This window comes from Exophiala bonariae, assembly GCF_035927105.1.
Source record: "Exophiala bonariae strain CCFEE 5792 chromosome Unknown scaffold_2, whole genome shotgun sequence".
Taxonomy (NCBI): Eukaryota; Fungi; Ascomycota; class Eurotiomycetes; order Chaetothyriales; family Herpotrichiellaceae; genus Exophiala; species Exophiala bonariae.
In genome coordinates this window covers 2,060,765-2,078,995 of record NW_027042477.1, presented here as the reverse complement: position 1 = coordinate 2,078,995, position 18,231 = coordinate 2,060,765, and the positions used below count along the sequence as shown (strand labels likewise).

The 18,231-nt window shown below is 50.2% G+C and overlaps 6 protein-coding genes across 6 annotated transcripts; 5 read left to right on the top strand and 1 right to left on the bottom strand.

The window, feature by feature from the left end:
* Window positions 1-3,721: 3,721 nt before the first annotated feature.
* On the top strand, window positions 3,722-5,977 carry LTR84_005270 (uncharacterized protein; the record flags this gene model as incomplete). Its single annotated transcript, XM_064848841.1, has 1 exon — window positions 3,722-5,977. One exon carries the CDS (start codon window positions 3,722-3,724, stop codon window positions 5,975-5,977), a length of 2,256 nt encoding a protein of 751 aa, XP_064711465.1.
* A 1,881-nt stretch (window positions 5,978-7,858) lies between these two features.
* Window positions 7,859-8,713, top strand: LTR84_005269 (uncharacterized protein; the record flags this gene model as incomplete). The annotated part of the gene is made up of 2 exons (XM_064848840.1): window positions 7,859-7,864; window positions 7,997-8,713. The coding sequence occupies 2 exons, from the start codon at window positions 7,859-7,861 to the stop codon at window positions 8,711-8,713; spliced, it is 723 nt and encodes a 240-aa protein (XP_064711464.1).
* A 457-nt stretch (window positions 8,714-9,170) lies between these two features.
* On the top strand, window positions 9,171-9,810 carry LTR84_005268 (uncharacterized protein; the record flags this gene model as incomplete). Its single annotated transcript, XM_064848839.1, has 2 exons — window positions 9,171-9,445; window positions 9,528-9,810. The coding sequence occupies 2 exons, from the start codon at window positions 9,171-9,173 to the stop codon at window positions 9,808-9,810; spliced, it is 558 nt and encodes a 185-aa protein (XP_064711463.1).
* A 221-nt stretch (window positions 9,811-10,031) lies between these two features.
* Window positions 10,032-11,354, top strand: LTR84_005267 (uncharacterized protein; the record flags this gene model as incomplete). Its single annotated transcript, XM_064848838.1, has 1 exon — window positions 10,032-11,354. One exon carries the CDS (start codon window positions 10,032-10,034, stop codon window positions 11,352-11,354), a length of 1,323 nt encoding a protein of 440 aa, XP_064711462.1.
* A 1,415-nt stretch (window positions 11,355-12,769) lies between these two features.
* LTR84_005266 (uncharacterized protein) lies at window positions 12,770-14,486 on the top strand (the record flags this gene model as incomplete). The annotated part of the gene is made up of 3 exons (XM_064848837.1): window positions 12,770-13,130; window positions 13,197-14,305; window positions 14,358-14,486. The coding sequence occupies 3 exons, from the start codon at window positions 12,770-12,772 to the stop codon at window positions 14,484-14,486; spliced, it is 1,599 nt and encodes a 532-aa protein (XP_064711461.1).
* Window positions 14,487-15,828: 1,342 nt separating this feature from the next.
* Window positions 15,829-17,679, bottom strand: LTR84_005265 (uncharacterized protein; the record flags this gene model as incomplete). The annotated part of the gene is made up of 5 exons (XM_064848836.1): window positions 15,829-16,057; window positions 16,135-16,919; window positions 17,001-17,084; window positions 17,181-17,381; window positions 17,461-17,679. 5 exons carry the CDS (start codon window positions 17,677-17,679, stop codon window positions 15,829-15,831), a joined length of 1,518 nt encoding a protein of 505 aa, XP_064711460.1.
* Window positions 17,680-18,231: the final 552 nt, after the last annotated feature.

Here is an 18,231-nt window from a genome sequence, read left to right as displayed (position 1 = left end):
CGAGACGTCAACCTTAATGCTCTTTGCAACAGAAACGCTCTTTTGCGTCCTCGCTTATATAGTTGCACCACCAAATTGGTGGGGCATTCGACAGGTCGTGCGTGCAGCGTTTAGGTTCGTGGAGCAGTTGCATCACCAGGCAAATCAAGATTATCTGTGAGAACTATCTCTATCTTCCATGTCCCACGAGTTTCGGGTCATCTTTTCTTGCGAGGCTCCGAGACCATTTAGAAAAGCCTGGCTATGGACTTGAGCTTGACCACCCTGTATTTCTTAAACCATTACCACCCTGATCGACGGGGCTCTAGATAATCACCAAGCGCCATCGTCATCGTCATCGCCTCAAGTTGTTGGTCACTCATACGAACAGGACCATGCCTAGTACGGTGCCGGTCAGTCTTCGAGACGCTCTCAACATAGCTCAACGCAACGAGAGTGGGGACCTTGATTCCCGCATCGCAGGAGTTTTGGAGGAAGGGCTCGCAAAGATTTGGAGCGAGATACAGGCCCGTCCGAATTCGTTTACAATGAGTCAACTCCAGTTTGCGGTGTTCAACCGCTATAGAGCACGGCCAGAGTTCCAGAATGAAATCGCTCGCAAGGCAGTAGAACGCTACTGGAGCAGCCAGAGCGCCAACAATGGGGTACGAAGACCAGTCTCTTATCATTGGTCAGACTCGACTTACGAAATGCGCTGTCAGGTCAGGTCCAAAGGGTCTTAGTTAATCATAATTAGAGAGCGGAGTTTCGGCATGGGCTTCTCAAGCACTCCTTTTTTGGCCTCAGATCACGAGGTATCGACCTTGGTGGCAGATTCCGTCAGCACAACTTCTCCCATGATTCACCGGCGAACCCAGCAATATTGCGCCACATGACAGATTAATGATCCTCAGAGTGGACGGACAACTTACTGACAAAGGTTTGGCCAGAAGCAGAGGTTATGATATGAATGCAGGGTGACACGTCGCCCAAAAAATGCTTGGTGACCTGGGGAAGTGGATATCAACCAACCCAGCAGGCAAGCCCTCTCCCGTCGCTAAACATCGAGGACCTCTAATACGAGTGCCTCTTTTCGCTAATTACTCACATAAATAAGTGAGCATCTCCCTGCGCTTCTCTTCCAAGCTTTCATGTACTATAGCAGTTGGCTTAAGTTTGCATGGCCTTCGAGGGCCACATGGTCTGCTGACCATGGCTTTCTGTGGTACATTCTCATTATTACTAGCATAGCCGAAGCCTCTTAACCTTTTTGTTCACCAAAGGAGACAACCGCTCGTCAACACACTAGCCAGGCACTTGTGTACTTGTTGCTGCGACTTTTCCAGGAGAGACACGTCTGGTCAAACACATTTCAACCATTACTGCTACTCGCCCATAACTCTAACAGAAACCTTTATATCGCAAGTATGGTTTGTAACCCCTCAGTGCCACTGCTTTCGTTGTTTCAACGCACACAAAGTAATAATGCTGTTTACATTCCAGTGCTGACCACGAATGCATAGGGCCGTGCAGAAGAAAACATCAACAACTCCTTTACCAACATGTCAACTGTGTCCTGCCATTATCCTTCAATATCGTATTCTCAAATGCAAAGAAGATGTATGCCGTTGGCTATCAAGGCGTCCTAGTACTGGTGCCTTGGGTGGCTTCAATATTTTTCACCACTGGCTCAAGTCAATCTCACGATCTTACAACCGCCAGACAGGAAACCACTGTGCTGCGCAGTCGAGTCCAAGTTATTGAACCCCATGGAATAGAGGTAAATTTGCGGAAAACTACGCTGTTGGCGCAACTAACATGGCTAGTTAACCCGACGAGACGCTCCTCCCATCACGACAGTCCCTCAATGCGACGAGTATGATGGATACTTCTATATAACGCCAGCGAACTACATCTGGCAATTACAATGTACGACGAATTATGAAGGAAATATCATTTCCCAAGAGGATACTTCCAACTACAGCCAGTGCATCGGTGCATGCGCCGACTATAACGGGATTACTGCACGGGGGACGTGTTTGGCGGTAACATTCAATGGTCCAAACATCGGAGCTGTGGGATTGTGCACTCTATGGTCTGACATATTCAACGTCCTCCTGGCATCTGAAGAAGGAAGTAAGCATTCCTAAATGTTGAGCTACACACCCAGAGCTCACGGGCCAAGGACTGTCCTAGTGTTCTAAAATTTCCCAGAGGGCAGGATAGGGTCAAGAATCAGGGCTGACAATATGACCATATAGATGTACAAGACTCTGCTCTCCTCATATTCGGGCCTAATGGAGAGGCTTATGCTACACCTCAGGCCGATCCCTCATTCTCAGGAGCACCTACGCAGCCACCAGTGACCCTTGATCCGTTGCCTACAAGCACAACTGGTTCTGTTACCTCAACCATCGATATAGCCACAATAACTTCTACTTTGCCAACCATTTTTACAGATCTGACAGTAACGACGACGTCGATTGTCCCAGTATACGTATCACATTGTGATCCCGGAGTCTGCATGGGAGATTCATCAACGCCTTCAACGGTCCTTCCAGCATCCACCAATCTCCAGATACGGCCCACCACAAGAACTGTGACTTCTCTATATTTGACCGATGGTGGATCTCGACCAGTTACACCAATAACAACTTCAAGTGCAACAATTTCGCAGCCCGTTTCGACACTTGAGTCGACAAGCACTTCTGGTGGAGTTCTAGTGGACTCAATTCAGGCGACTTCTAAAAACTTGGTACTTTTCACAGAATACAGAATACAGATTATAGAGCTCTGCGCGCCTACGACCACTCCCTGTGCCCGATCCACACGTACACTTTCTCTTATTGGGAGTCGAACTGAAATTTCATGCTCGCCAGGGATATGCTCAGAATTGATCCTCGCAACCAGCGTGACAGCAGATGTGACGGCCACGGGATCATGCTTGAAGATTTAGATCGTTCAGGTGTATTTTTACCGGCGCTGCCAGGAGAATAGTCATATTAGTTCCAATCACGACTCCTGGTAGCGCTGATTTTTGGTTTCACGAGACGCGGGTGATGGAGCAGGAAGTCACGCAGTCGTTTCTAGATGATTTCAATGCAAGAGCTTTATACCTTTGAGAAAGAAAATAGATGGCAAGCCTTGTTACAAGCAGGTCAATCATAGAAGGAGTACTCGGTACACAAAATAAACTACCTAGGTAAATGCCTAGCAGGCCATGATCGCCACTAGCAGGTACTTTTAGGCTTTGAAAGTTTACAGGAGAGTTTCGCTTAACCGGGAATTTCAAACCCAAAACCGTCCTCCTGCGTTGCGTTCCAAACCTCATCCTCCTTTCATAGTATTCATATATTGGTAGCGTTCAAGCCTTGATGGACATTATGATGTCGTCCATCCTAAGCCTGCCGAGGCTGTGTATGTCACAATTTTCCACAATTTGTGGCTGGCGCCCACCAATTTCGACAGTCACAAAAGGATGCAGTGGGGTGCGCCAATGTAAACTGCGTGGTTTGTTCCCATCATATCGCAGATGCGGCTTTGCCATTGTTCATAACTGCTTTGTGTTGTACTAGCCATGCGATGGTGATCAGGTACGTGGGATTTTCATTGTCTGCTTGCGGTCGTATCCGTCTTCCTACACATTTGGGGGGTTTGTTCCAAAACCCATTCCAATATCTAAGAACTTCTGAGAGCGACTATCTCTGAAGTTCCTTCAGTCTTATGAACATATCCAGTAAATATGGCTTTCTATCTACTCTTTGCGAGTTTGTTGGCTGTGTTGGTCACAATCAGTCACCTGGTGACGGCTGACCCCTGCAACCCATTACTCGGCTCTTGCATGCCCATACCGGGTCTACCAAGCAATTCTTACTCAATTGACTTTACACAACAAACTGAAACAACTGGCGATTGGATCCTCGCTGATCACGCCACCGTGACTTATGGAGCTCCCAACGGAGCCAACTTCACCTTCGGCAAGCGGAAGGACGCCCCCTACAAATGGACTCGTTTCTACGTATTGTTTGGGCGCATTGAGGTCGTTCTCAAAGCGGCTCCTGGTGCAGGAATCATCACTGGCGCGGTAATGATGTCTGACGATCTTGATGAGATTGACTGGGAATGGTCGGGCAATAACTTTGCTCAGAACAAAGGTCAAGTTCAGACGAATTTCTTTGGCAAAGGCATTGCTGGCAACTATGGTCGTGGTACAGCGCCACCTGTCGATTCTCCACAAGACCAATTCCATTCCTATGCCCTGGACTGGACACCCGAGTCTTTGACATGGTCCATCGATGGCAAGAATGTGCGCACCCTCAATAATAACCATGAAACTTCTGGAGAATGGCAATATCCACAAACCCCTTCACGGCTACACCTCGGTCTCTGGTGTTCAGGGGATCCCGAAACCAATAGTGGCGGCACAGTTGGCTGGGGTGGTGGCCTCACTGACTTCAGTAAACTTCCCTACAGTGCCTTCGTGAAGTCGGTCAAGATTACCACTCCGAATCCTTGTTCAAGCTGGAAATACCCGAATCGTTTCGATGGCATTTACAAATCCGTTCAATGCACGAATGAAACCATATCTCTCCCTTGCACATATACTGTGGTGGCGGGTGATGACGGGTACAAAATCGCAAAGAACTTGACGCTCAATTTCGATACTCTAAAGGTTGGTAACCCCGGCGTGGACTGGGATAAACTCCTTTTGGGCCAAGTATTGAAGGTGCCTGGAGGCGTTTGTTCCACTTCATCAACAACCTCCTTTACCAGCAGCACATCCATGAGTCTGCCAAACAGCTTGATAACCTCCTCTTCCGCCACATTTTCGAGCTCTTCTAGCTCGAACCCTTACATGGGCTCCTCTTCCACCACTTCCGCCAGCCTTTCCAGCACAAATTCATATACGAGCTCTTCTCCTGCCTCGTCTCAAAGCTCATTGGCTACAAGCCCCACATTCATGAGAACATCTTCAAATAGTACGCCTTCAATTTCTTCAACTCACACATCATCAAGTTCGCTATCTAAGACAACGACATTTTCGAGCACATCATCGAGTTTCTCCATGACTCCTAGCTCGCAGTCTACCACCTCTAGCTCCAAGGCACCAACTACCACAAGCAGTGCGAGCACGAGCACTAGCGCAGGGGCCTCGATGAATGCTACCGCTACTTCTAGTGCACAGGCCTCCACAAGCTCACAGTACAAGGTGACCGCCGGTGATTATGGTTATGCTATTGCTCAGAAACTCGGTTGTTCTTTCGATGCCCTGAAAATGGCAAATCCTGGATTGGACTGGGACAAGCTGAACATAGGACAAACGTTGAACGTGCCATCAACTTCTCGCTCCACTTCGACAAGCGTTGTGTCATCCACCAAAAGCGGAAGCTCTAGCACCTCCAGATCCCCCACAAGTACGATTGGGTCTACTTCTGGGTCGTCGTCCCTGTCCTCGAGTGGCAGTGGTAGCTCTAGCAGAAGTTCTTCGAGCTCGCAAGGTTTCGCTTCTTCTAGTGATCAAGCTTCAACAACTACACGTGGGGCAGGTACGGGAAGCACTACAACATCATCAACAGCAAGTCCTAGCTCCTCCCCATCAAGCGCACCTTCAACCACGAGCGGCACTTTTGCGTATGGAAGCTCTACCACATCTCAAGCAAACATCGTTCAGCCGACTGTGGCGCCAAATGCGACAACAACTACCTTGAAGTGCAATGAGGATAATTGTATGCGCAACGTGCTGGACAACAGATATCTCGGATCCAGCTCGGGCTATGCTTTTTGCACAAATTACTTGAACACAACTTCCACTACACCCCTAGTGATACCAACGTACTACAGCGGATGTCAGGGCAACGCAAGCAGAGTCAGTAGTGCGTGTAGGTGCTTGATTACTAACTATGTCAACGCGAGTGGGATTGTGACCAAGATCGCAACCTCAGGGGCAGCTTCGTCGCGGAAACGATCGATCCTGAGGTGGGAGAGGCCAAGGTGGTGACACTTTATTGGAAAAGGCGGGTGGCCTTTTATAGGACTGTATTTCATGGTGGCATTAGAAAAGCATTCAGGAGGTGTTAGGAAATGAAACGCACTCAAGCGCAGGCTGAACGGGGGCAAGGCTACCTAGGTACTCAAGTCCGCCAATTAGCTGACGTTGACTTTAAGCAAAGAATCTGCAAGGCTGAGGTTTCACGTGACGTAGAATGCCAAGGAATTTCGTAACTCTTGGCACCCACACATGCCACACCCTGGGACCTTGCCTTTGCAGGACGAAGAGAAAGACCTCAAACCAGTCCCTCCGCCACGCACATCACGACTCCCGTACGAACCCTTCCTTCGACTGTTACATCGCAGACTCTAACAAGAGCACAGAAAGTTTCGACCGATAATCAGTCAAGATGACGAAGGGAACGAGTTCTTTCGGTAAACGTAAGGACTCTCACCAGAAAATGATTGATGATGGGGGATGGGTTCTGACCGGATCTTCTCACAGGACATAACAAGACGCACACTCTCTGCCGGAGGTTCGTAATTGGTTCCAAGGTCTCGGTATATACGCAATGTTCTTACAATTCCATTCAGATGCGGTCGCCGAAGTCTACATATTCAGAAGCACACCTGCGCAAACTGCGGAGTACGAAACCTGCATGCCCTCGAACTTTTCCTCCTCCTCGAATCACCTATTAGCACAAAACAACTAACTTGAAGTCTTTTCCCTTTTCTAGTACCCCGCTGCTAAGGTGCGAAAGTATGAATGGAGTGAGAAGGCCAAGAGACGCAAGACCACTGGTACCGGTCGTCTGAGATCACTGAAGACTGTTGCTCGGTAAGACACCCTCCTTGAAAATGATGGAAACTTCGAAAGACATGGCAAGAAAAGAGTTGGTTGCGAGCACCAATCCTTTCTCGGTCGAATGTGGAATTTCAATCATGGACAGAGGATTGAATATCAGCACTGAGGAGACTTGGCTAATCGCGATGAAACACAGCAAATTCAAGAACGGCTTCCAATCCGGCGTACCCAAGGGCTCCCGAGGACCTCAGAAGGCTTAAACATCGGACTGTCTTTTTGAGTTGCGAGGAGAACAGATGTGCATGGGGGTTTTCATGAAGTGTTGGTGCCAAACCATGATGGTCATACCATGACGGCCGACCAACATCGATTCATTTTACGATATCAGGCGGTGGTGACAGACATCGAAACTGCGAGTGGGGAGAATCGCTCGGATGATCATTTTCTAAAAGTCGTGGAATCGCAAAGCGACCCGCTATGGCATAGAAACGCTGCTTTTCCCGAGTTGAGGGTTTCATAAGGCCAATCCTGCTTTTATTGTGTAACTGGCGCAGAATAAGCATGAAAGCAAAAATTCATTCAAAGACTTGCAGAAACCCAGAAAGTTTGCCTCGCGGCTTTTCCATCATAGTAGTATCGATTCGATGCAAATATGGCCATCGTAACCCCATGAACAAAAGAATTTCTTTCCTTCTCCATAATCCACGAGTCCCGCTACGAGAACAATATACATAAAAAACTACCTAGGTATTGACCACTTTAACCTCGAAGTTTCCTCTACACCAAAATATGCCCAACCCCATCCCACCACCACTAGCATCATATGTCTCAGCATGCCTCACATCCAGTAACAATCATAGCGCAACACTCGTCACGTCAACATTAAGTACACCGTCACCATGGCTGACATTACGCTTCATCTATGCCGCGATTTACGGAATCGGAGATGATGGCATTTCCAGTGCCCATGGAATTTCTCAAGGGCCCGTGGAGGACTTGGAACCGTCGAATAATGAACGCCCAGTGATTTTTATAAGTCTACTCAGGCCACTGACACTTTGGGTAGAGATTGGAAAGAAATTGGTAATGTTTGTCCATTCTGGCTTTTCATCTATCGTTCCCGTATCTGATTGTCTTGACAATCTTTGATATGCTTCGAAAGACACAAAAACGAGAGAGTGAGATTAGAGGGTCTTGTCCGCTAACGGATTTTCATCAATATAGGGTCTTGACATTCTCTTGCTAGTGAAGAAGGGGAGAATAGTATATGTTGATGGCCTGACTTCATATGGCAACGCTGACGCAGGGGAACCTGGTACGGACAACCCAGTGGGATCGTCTTCCTTTCGACTCAAATCTCTGGGGCTCGAAGAGATCGAGCATAAATTCAAAGATGCCGTGAGACTTCTTACGAACCACCCCATATCCGCACAATCCATGGTCGGCTCGAGAACTCCGGCCAGGACAAATGCCGCCAGTGCTCGTATGCCAGCAGGGTCGACAACACCTTCGCCAGCGGCCGGCATGCCAGTCGTGGTGATCGACGGAATCGACTTCGTCCTCGCATGCCAACAGCCATCGATCTCCGTGCTTTCGCTTCAGTCCACACTCGCTACACTGCGCACAAAATCACAGTCACTGATCGTGACATGCAGTGCCGATGGGCCACTCCTCCACAACCATGACGGGGTCTCTACATCTACGACGCCACTGGAAGCGGATCACGCGCTGCTGGTTACCAGCATGGCACATCAGTCTCAATGGCTCTTTCAGTTGAGGGGTCTCGACACAGGCACAGCGGAGGATGTCTCTGGTGTGGTCAGGGTCAGTCGAGGGGGCGCTCAGGGCGGTGGTGAAAAAGAGGAAGATATGGTGGATGCTGAATGGCTTTATCAGGTCAAAGGCGATGGCTCGGTTAGAGTCTGGGGCCGAGGAGAGTAGACGAGGCTCTTCATGGTACCCTCCTTGTGACCTTTGAGAGAAGATTTTGTCTCCAACGGAGACCCATGCCATTATGATGACCATCTCATTTTGGTCATGTTCGTCTCCCTAAAATAGAGTGCTTCAGCTATCTCACCGAGTGCTTCGCCCTGGCTCCCAGGGACCCAGTGTTCAAAGAAAACTATATTTCGGGTGAGGTTGGCCAGGATTGAAAACAGCAACGATACATATCTTGTAAGCATCCGGAACTTATTCCGCGCCAGGTGGTCGGCATCATCTAAGCATGAATGATATCATTCGTCCCTCTTCTCTTTCGTAAACATTCATCACTCAGTCTTTGGATCAACAAGAAACTACAAATATCAAGCTTCGTGAAACCAAGACAACAAAAGGGGGCTGATATAATTCAACCTTCTGCACTTGATCTCTTCCTTGCATCGCCCCAACAACAAGCACGATGTCGGATACGTTTTGGTATACCTATGAATCTCCGCTCAAAGGTTTCGAGGGACTTGAATCTCTGGGCGAAGAACTGGCCGAGGATGGCAAATCACTCAAGAATCCGGAAACCGGTGTTCTCAGTGAAGCATATGAGAAGTTCAATAGTGGCCTTACGAATGGGCGTCGGGGAGGATTTGATGTCCACATCTACCATCACGGCGGGAATGCAGAACACGCCCAATATGCGAGGGAGTTGAGGGAGAGGATACGACGGGAATTTCCGGAATTGAGGTGAGGATGACCCGAGGTTTAGCAGAGACAATACTCTGAACGCTTGGTTGTGGGTGTACTGACAGCGATTTTATACATGTAGAGTCTACCGATTCTGGGACAAGCCAATTGGGCCTCACACGCTGCCTATGTTCGAGGTCAATCTGTTCACGCCAGCACAGTTTGGGGCTTTCATACCCTGGCTGGTGATCAACAGAGGTCCATTGTCTGCCCTGGTCCACCCCAACACAGACGATGAGGATGAGTTAAGAAACCACAGTCAAAGAGCCACTTGGCTGGGTGAACGCGTCCCGCTCGACTTGGGCATCTTGAAAGCCATGGCTGACAAGAAAGACAAGGAGAGTAAAGAAGCATCAGGGCAGTAGTGATGGATTCTGGGAGGTCAGGTGTGCGGTTTCCACAACTCTTTTTTGGGAGGAGCGACTGCCTGTGCAGCAGGTCACGACCACCTCCTGCCGCTGGGGGGTTTTGTTTGGCGCTTTTCTACCCGCACAATGAGACATCGCAGGCTACTTTGTTTTTGCTGATCGTTCATGACCCGTTTCGCAAAGCTCGATCTCCGCAAGCCCAGCGGTCGTCTCACCTCATGTCGTCGACTGCCTCTGATTCACAGGAAGACCACTTTCCCGTCACTGTCACCGCCACCGCGGCCATGCCTCGTCTAGCGAGTTCGGCCCCTCTTTCCGACATCTATCTTACAGAATTCGATGATAGCCTTTCTGCTCTTCAAACTCACCCAACCACTCAATGCGAAGCCAATACACTCTCAGAAAGAGACGAAATGAACACCACTTGGTTTCGCCCTCGCCGGGTAGCTTCGGGGAGTAGCTCTGGGGGTACGGTTTATGTCTCTCCAACCGAACATGAACTTCAAGATGAACCCCACGAGTTTCCACACTTTCGTGAAGTCGCTTCCGATGAGGACCCTCACAACGATGCATACAATTCAGATGAATTCTCTGATGACGAAGGACCTACCACTGCCCAAAAAGCCCAGAAACCAATTGCTGCAAAGAAAAAGCGATTTTCCAGTTCCCAACAATCTAAAGCTACATCTTCTGCAAGCGCCAGTGCCAAACGTCATCGCAAAGCGCAAGATCACGAACAAAACACCTCTCCCATGTTGAGCTCTTCGCCTCGCTCGGAGAAAATTCGAGTCAAGCGCCCTAGGCTACAGGACATCGAAGATGGTGATGCCGACGCTGTAACTCCAGAGCCGGTCAATTATGAGAGCATCGAAGAAGCAACAAAACAAGATCCGACGCCAGCCAGTGGCCGGACGCTGCGCAAGAAAACGATCCAGCAAACCCATCCATACCAGTTCGAGAGAATTCAATATAATCTGGAAAAGGCAACGGGTGTTGCTGCAAACTCAGAGGACATCGAAGAAATGATCGATTCAACTCCCAAGCAAAAGCCCAAGGCTCGTAGAAGCTCGGGGCGGCGCCCTGGCGGCAACAAAGCTGACAAGGCAAACAAAAAGAGCAAGAGCAAGAGGGAACAGACTGGTGAGCCCAAGAGAGGCCGTTCTGACTCGTTGATTTCCGTAACGAGCTCTGTGCGCCCCATTGATGTTCTCGAAAAAACCACGATACAGATTTGGCTGGATGGATTTCCGCACGGCGCTGCACCCGTAGGGCTCAGCAAAGTTGAAAACATCGACCAGCTGATTGACAGAATGATCGACAACTGGGATTGGAAGTTCGAGGGGAAGGTGTTTTCGCATGCGATAGCATCCTTTCCTTGGCTGAGCAAGGAATCAAACATCCTCATCCGACCTGGAATGACGGATAGTTTCCTCAAATTAGTGGGAGAGGTCAAGACAGCACCGACATGGACGGAAACGGCCGAGGACAAAGAGAAATCTTGTGAAGTGAAGGTGACAGTGTTTCTACAAGCACGAAAATGATGATGGCGGGCACCCCGTGCCTGACAAAACTCGTGGATCACGAACGCTATTTCCTACCCTATCGTCCGCCGTGCTCAACGATTACGCGGTAGATTATTAGCTGAAAGACCGAGTTGGGTGATCCACGAATTCTGGCGTCCGCTGGGTGGCGGCATGCTTGATACGAGTATGACTTCACGTGAGGCGGAGATGGATATTCTTAAAATGACGTGGAGAGTGAACCTGTGTGCTGTGGTATTGATTCTGACATGGGCAAGCAAAGAAGATATTGGTGGAAAAGATCCATTATTGTTCTCGCTCGTGGATGGAAATTCTTTTCCAACTTTGAGGTTGAAGGAGGGGCAGGGGTCTGCCACTAGCAGTATTTGCCCGGACTAGGTACGAAGTAGCAGCAGATAGGAGTACCTCGTACACCAGAAGCCACGCTAATGTGACCACTTGTTCCTGAAACGTGCGGCCGTTGATGAGCAGCCAGTCGTGAAGCAGCCAGATCCAAGAAAGTCGAGCCCCTGAAGTCTGAACATGGAGCACTTTCTTGGTCGAGAAGAAATTGAACAATGATGGGATACAGGCTGATGATCCGTCCTGAAGCAACATCTTGGTAACACAAGGCAGACGGGCAGACAACACTTGTACCTGAACACCAGACTCGATTCCCAAGGTCTTCTGCTTCCCAATAATTCTCCGTAAACGTGGTTGACAGGATTGACTCGGTAGCTGAATACTGTCACTTGAACTCCATGAAATCCAGGGCTCAAGCCAATCAATGGCCGTTGGGACGAGTTAGATTGGCGGCTTTGCCCACCACCGACGGTTTAGTGACGGACTTGGATTCATTAGTGACCTAGGGAGCTGCCTAGTGTGCATAATCAAGGCCCATTGTGGGCAGTCTAAGCCCAAGGCTCGGCCTGAAGAGCCCGTCATGGTGATCATTTCAGGGTCTCCTTGCCTCTGGAGCCCCTAAACTCTCAAGCCTGCTGTACCCCGGACCACTCTTGCTTCTCGATACTTTCCTTTGCATGTCCGTATGACTGTGCCACGGAACTCTCCTCAGCTGCAATTCTTGCAACTGCGACCGCGACTGCCTCTTGGATTCGCCCTCTCTTTAATTCCCTCGGACGCGCACTGCACTGCGCATCCTATCGCTGTCGACCCCATCCTCTCGACATTAACCTCAACTAATCGTGTCCTTCACCTCGTCATTCCTTTCAACCACCCTCTCTCGGAAACCACATCTGCGCTGGTCGCCTTTCAAGTTCATCACTTACCTGACGAGCTACAACAAGTCCGATAGCCCCTAGCCACTTCTTCTCGTTCAATAATCACCTGCATCCAACGACCATCTCAACCAACGCACCAGCACTGCCAACTACAACCCTCTCACGTCAGCCCCTTTCCCATATACGAGAGCCATCATGACTTCGCCCGCTTCTCTTGCTCGCAATGAGTCGCAGGCCTCCAGTCGTCGTAGTACAAGTCTCGGCTCGCGTCTCTTTCGCTCAAAAAGTGGTGAAGCCCTGGGCGACCGCAAAGGTTCATCAAGTCGTCTCAAGAAGAAACACGGCGATATGGAGGAACAGGCAAAGGTCACCCAGTCCCCTCCGCGACTACCTGGCTACACCCCACAGCCCTTGGGCATCCAGACATTCGGTGGTGAGAATTCTCATCGAGAGTACACAAACGGTGCCAGGAATGCTCCACCAGTTCCTCCTCTACCGAGTCACCTGGAAAAAGATGCCGTTGATCCATATGCAAGGACTGAGAGCATGACCCATCGTAAGTTGTCCGCTCCCATCACCCGTTAGTGAATCTTGATATCTGTCTAACCTGGTGCTCTCGCAGGTGGTCGATACTCCTACGCAACCTCGATTGTCTCCACCATTAACTCTCCTCGAAGAGTTCGTCGTCGGAAAGATCCCACTCCGTACAACATTCTCATCATTGGTGCCCGGAACTCCGGCAAGACCTCCTTCCTCAACTTCCTGAAGCGATCTCTCGCACTCCCTCCGAGAAAGCAGCCGGGAAAAGCACCTGAGATCGATTCCCCACCCCCCTCCGCGCGCATCAACCCGAACTATACCCATCACTATCAGGAGTTCGAAGTCGACCACGAGCGAATAGGATTGACTCTTTGGGACTCACAGGGCCTGGACAAAGGGGTGGTTGATCTTCAATTGCGCGACATGTCCAATTTCGTTGAAAGCAAGTTTGACGACACCTTCGTTGAGGAGATGAAGGTCGTCCGCTCTCCAGGGGTCGTGGATTCGCATATCCATTGCGTCTTCCTTATTCTCGATCCTTCGAGACTTGACGAGAACATCAATTTGGCCGAGGCCCAGAACACTTCCTCAGAAGGAGGCCGCATTTCCAAACCCACTCGTATTGTTGGAGCACTCGACGAGGATTTCGACATCCAGATTCTGAAGACTCTCTCCAAACAGACCACTGTCATACCCGTCATAAGCAAGGCTGACACAATTACGACTGCACACATGGCTTTCTTGAAACAGAAGGTTAGCAAGAGCTTGAAGAAGGCCGGACTGGATCCTTTGGAGGCTCTCAATTTCGCAGTTGATGATTCCGACGATGGCGGATTCGATGAGCGTCAAGAAGATGAGCTCAGCAGCAACGCCGACACCGGAAGCGAGGCGGGCTCAAAGAGCGAGGGTTCTGACGCCGGTCCACCCAAATCCAATGGCAAGCGTCACAGTCACCGTCGCCAACAGTCGAACTTGTCTGTGACAGACACCAGTTTTCCAAGTGGGTTTGAGCCTTGGTCCATCATCAGTCCGGACAAGTATTCCCTCGAGTCCAAGGATGGTCCAGTGGGCAGACAATTTCCTTGGGGTTTCGCTGATCCCCACAGTCCCGAACATTGTGATTTCGTCAAGGTCAAAGAGGCTGTCTTTGGTGAATGGAGATCAGAATTGCGTGAGGCTTGTCGTGAAGTAGTGAGTACCTCGATCTTGAAATTGTGTTCCCCTCCCACTTACAATTCAATAGTTTTACGAACGTTGGCGAACAAACCGACTCAATAGACGTGGGGTTCCACAGTCAAATGGTGGTGGTCTACCCTCTGGACCAAGGAAGCAAAACAGTATACCGATCTCACTTCCAAATCGAGCTCGGTGATCGCCTATCGACATGCCGCCTGTAAAACCATTCTCCTCGAGAAAAGTTGATTCAAGAATCGAAAAGAGAGATCAAAAACTAGAAAGCATTGTCCCCGTTCGCGCTCGTCAGTGGTATGGCATGGAAATGAATGAAAGACCGGATTGGTCTGGGAGGAGATTGTGATTTGGACTCCAGGGCTTGAAAAGAAGACTCTTGGAGTATGTGCTGTTTTTTATCCTTGCTTGTTCCCCCTTGCATTGGTTTGGTTATAAGCCTGCAGGGTTTTGCCCCTTTGTGGTGTTGACCATCATCTTTGGTTTCCACAAATCAACACGAGTCATGACCCCCACAACAACAAATTCTTGAGGAATATCTCATCCTTCCCCCTTCTTCAACAACATCAAAAACACCGCAGGCAGAAGCAGAGCACCTACTACTTCCACAGTATCGACTGGAGCTTTGCCCCAGTTCGTCAACATGGATCCATCCAGCAAGATTGAGGACCGAGCTGCGCTTGACCTCCAACGTGGATGGATCCTTCGCCGTCATGGCAGATGAAAGCTTTTACAGTTGTATGCAGTCGTTGCAAATCAAAGCCCGCATTGCATCCTCGTTATCCAGCACAGCTTTTACTACTCGACAAAATACCCCCTTCTTTCCCTTACACCAGTTTTGCGACATCCTGTTCTGCCGCGCCATCGCAAGCCGCTACCTTTGTAGCTATTCATTCAGCGTTCTCCTCCGACACAATTACCGCTTCCCTTCTTTTCTTGACAGAGAATGAGAAAATAGAATTACTTACAGTAACCATGTCCTCAAGTGCTTTTTGTTCGTGAATCTCGTATCGCTCATCGTTGTTGATTCACTGGTTGGTTTATCCAGAGCAGATTTCTATCCAAGGAGAATGGTATGCTATGCATTGGTTCTTTCATACTGACGATGAACACATGCAGCGGCTTTGTGCCTGGTCTCCTCAGTATCACTCGCCAGCATTATCATGGCGCCACACCTCTTATCACAGCCATCAATTTTCTCTATATATGACTGCCGACCAATGTTTCAGAGCCTATCACTGTAAGGCTATATAGCGACAGAGGAATCAGGGAGGGCCAAGGGATATGTGAAATACCACCTCGGCAATCTACAGCACATTATAGGTATGTCATGCCGTTACAAGGTCCCAGACGTCAAGACCACGGGGGTCACCAACTAACACAGTGACAAACATCCATACATACATCCCGCAACATGCCCGGCTCTCCACATGATTTCGCCAGCCCCTAACTAGAATCGCTCCTCCCCTCTTCTTTCCCAATCACCACGCTGACGCCCAGCCCAGCACACGCGAAAACATGCCATCTCAGTAGAACCAGCGATACTCGACGGCATCAGGCCCGTCCCTGAGGCGCTCCGAAGGCACGTCCTTGGCGCGAATGGTCTTGCCGGCACGCATGTTGCGGCGTTTATTGTCGAACATCATCCAGGCGCCGAGCAGCAGCGTCAGCAGGCAGCCCGTGGCGCCGAAGACGGCCGTCGTGATCAGCGCCGGCAGGTATTTCGGGGCGTCTTTGTTTTGGAAGATGTTGGAGCTGTTTTGTTGAGAAAGGGGTGTGAGACTTTGAAAATGACAAATCGGGGCGGGGAAAGGGCGTGTGGGAAGACTCACCTGACGACGCCCATGAGGTTCGCGACCGGAACGCCCACGGTCGTCAACATCATGCGCTTGTTCTCGTCGGCGATGTTGTTGTTGTACCAGACGTCGAGGATCACGCTGGGCGCACTCGTGCCCCAGGTCATCATGAAGCAGGCGAAATACGAGACGGTGAGGTTCGAGTGGTCGACGGCGGCGAAGATGATGAAGCCGATACAGGTAAAGGCGAAGCCGAGCGCGACGAAGGGGAATCTCCATCGGGTAAAGTCGGACGCGAAGCCTAGGAGTAGCAGCATGACGGCGCCCGTGATGTTGGGTGCGACGACGTACAGGTTCGACTTGACGGTCGAGTAGCCGAGCTGCTTGACGATGACGGGGAGGAAGAGCGAGACGGACTGGAGCGGCACGCCGAGACACATTTCGATGGCCAGGATGACCCAGCTGGTCGGGTGTTTGAAGATGGCGAGTGCGGACCGGATGTTGAGGCTCTCGCTGACGACCGACGACGAGTCGACCTGGATGCGGTAGAAGGCCAGTTCTTTCTCTTCTTTGGTGAGGAATCGTGCCGACTGCGCGTCGTACGGCAGGAACCAGAAGGCGAAGCACGCGAAGAGCATCGAGCACGCCCCCTCGATCACGAACAGGTATCGCCAGTTCTCCAGCGCGCCCGTGTGGATGTGGAACACGGCGAACGATAAGAGACCTCCGAATGCATTCGCGATCGAGGAGGCGGCATAGAAGATCGCTAGGCGCCGCGCGAGCTCACCTCGTCGGTAGAATGTCGTTTGGTAGTAAATCACCTAGTGAAAGGGTTTTTGAGTTGGCATAGGCTTCCCAGATGGTAGGTCAAGGAGAACGACAAGATCGAACTTGATACATACCAGTGGGAAGAAGGCAGACTCGGCCATGCCGAGAAACCAACGAGTTGCCATGAGGCCACCGAAGTTCTTGACAGCAACTCCCATCTAGAGGTGGTTTGCCGCACTGGTCAGCACGAGACAAGATATATTCCAGCCTGACGTTGCGTGTGTCTCTGGTCTCCCCGAGGATGTCGCACTCACCAGCGTCGCGAACCCAAAAGTCATCATCATCGCCGGCAGCACTCGACTCGGCCCAAACTTCTTACCGGCCAGACCAAGGAACGGCGCGGTCAAGACATAAGGGATGAAGAAGATTGACAGGATGAGATTGTACTGTCCGTCCTTGAGCTTGAGGTCTTTCTCCAGACCTGCTGTCTTTGCATTGCCGAGGTTTCCTTTGTCCTATATATATGATATCACGAGTAAGTCGTTGTGAGCTTCAGGCGAGGAGACCATGATGAAATGTCGGGGCGACGCTCACCAACGCATTGAAGAAGTACATAATGGCCAGGCATGGAAGAATGCGAAGGTCGAATTTCCAGAGCAATCTCCTCTCCGCGGCGGGATCTAATGCCGTGCTGGCGGATATATGTACTTCGCCAGACAAAGTGGTCTGCACGACACCATCTTCAACAAGGACTTTCTTGTCGTCTCCTAGCATGACGTTATGGCCGCTGTTGGTGCTCGACTGAGATTCCATGTTGGCCTGGCTGTCGGCGATATGGTTGTACTTGGACCCGAAAGAGGTATGCTCACTGGCCACGATAGATGTATCACAAGTCGGTGGCTCTGGTTGCTCAGCGGTAGTGAGTCAGCGGCAGTAGGAAAGCTCTTCCAACTTGTAGAAAGTCTGCCAATGAAGCTGAAACTGTGATGTTCCTTGATGGGGGAAGGGGGGGGAGTAAGAAAAGGAGACGAGAAACAGCGCTGCTTATAAGACCGATATACAGTATTAAGTCACTGTACTCTCACTATGGATCTCGTCCGATGGCGGCCTGCCATGGTCCAGATAAGAGGAGGCTGAAGTACCATCTAAACGAGAGGAGTTGTCCGAGATCATACCTCTGGTCTGCCTTGGCCATCAGGGATGATATGCAGTATGGACAGTATGATAGATGCAGGCTCATGCCACTGCTACGTCGCCTCTAGGTCATCCTGGAAGCGTTCCCGCATCAGTTAGGTAAGTGTTGTCACTTTGGATGTCTAGGGAGGTAGGATGAACGGTGCGTCACTCCCCACCCGGTGATCTTCC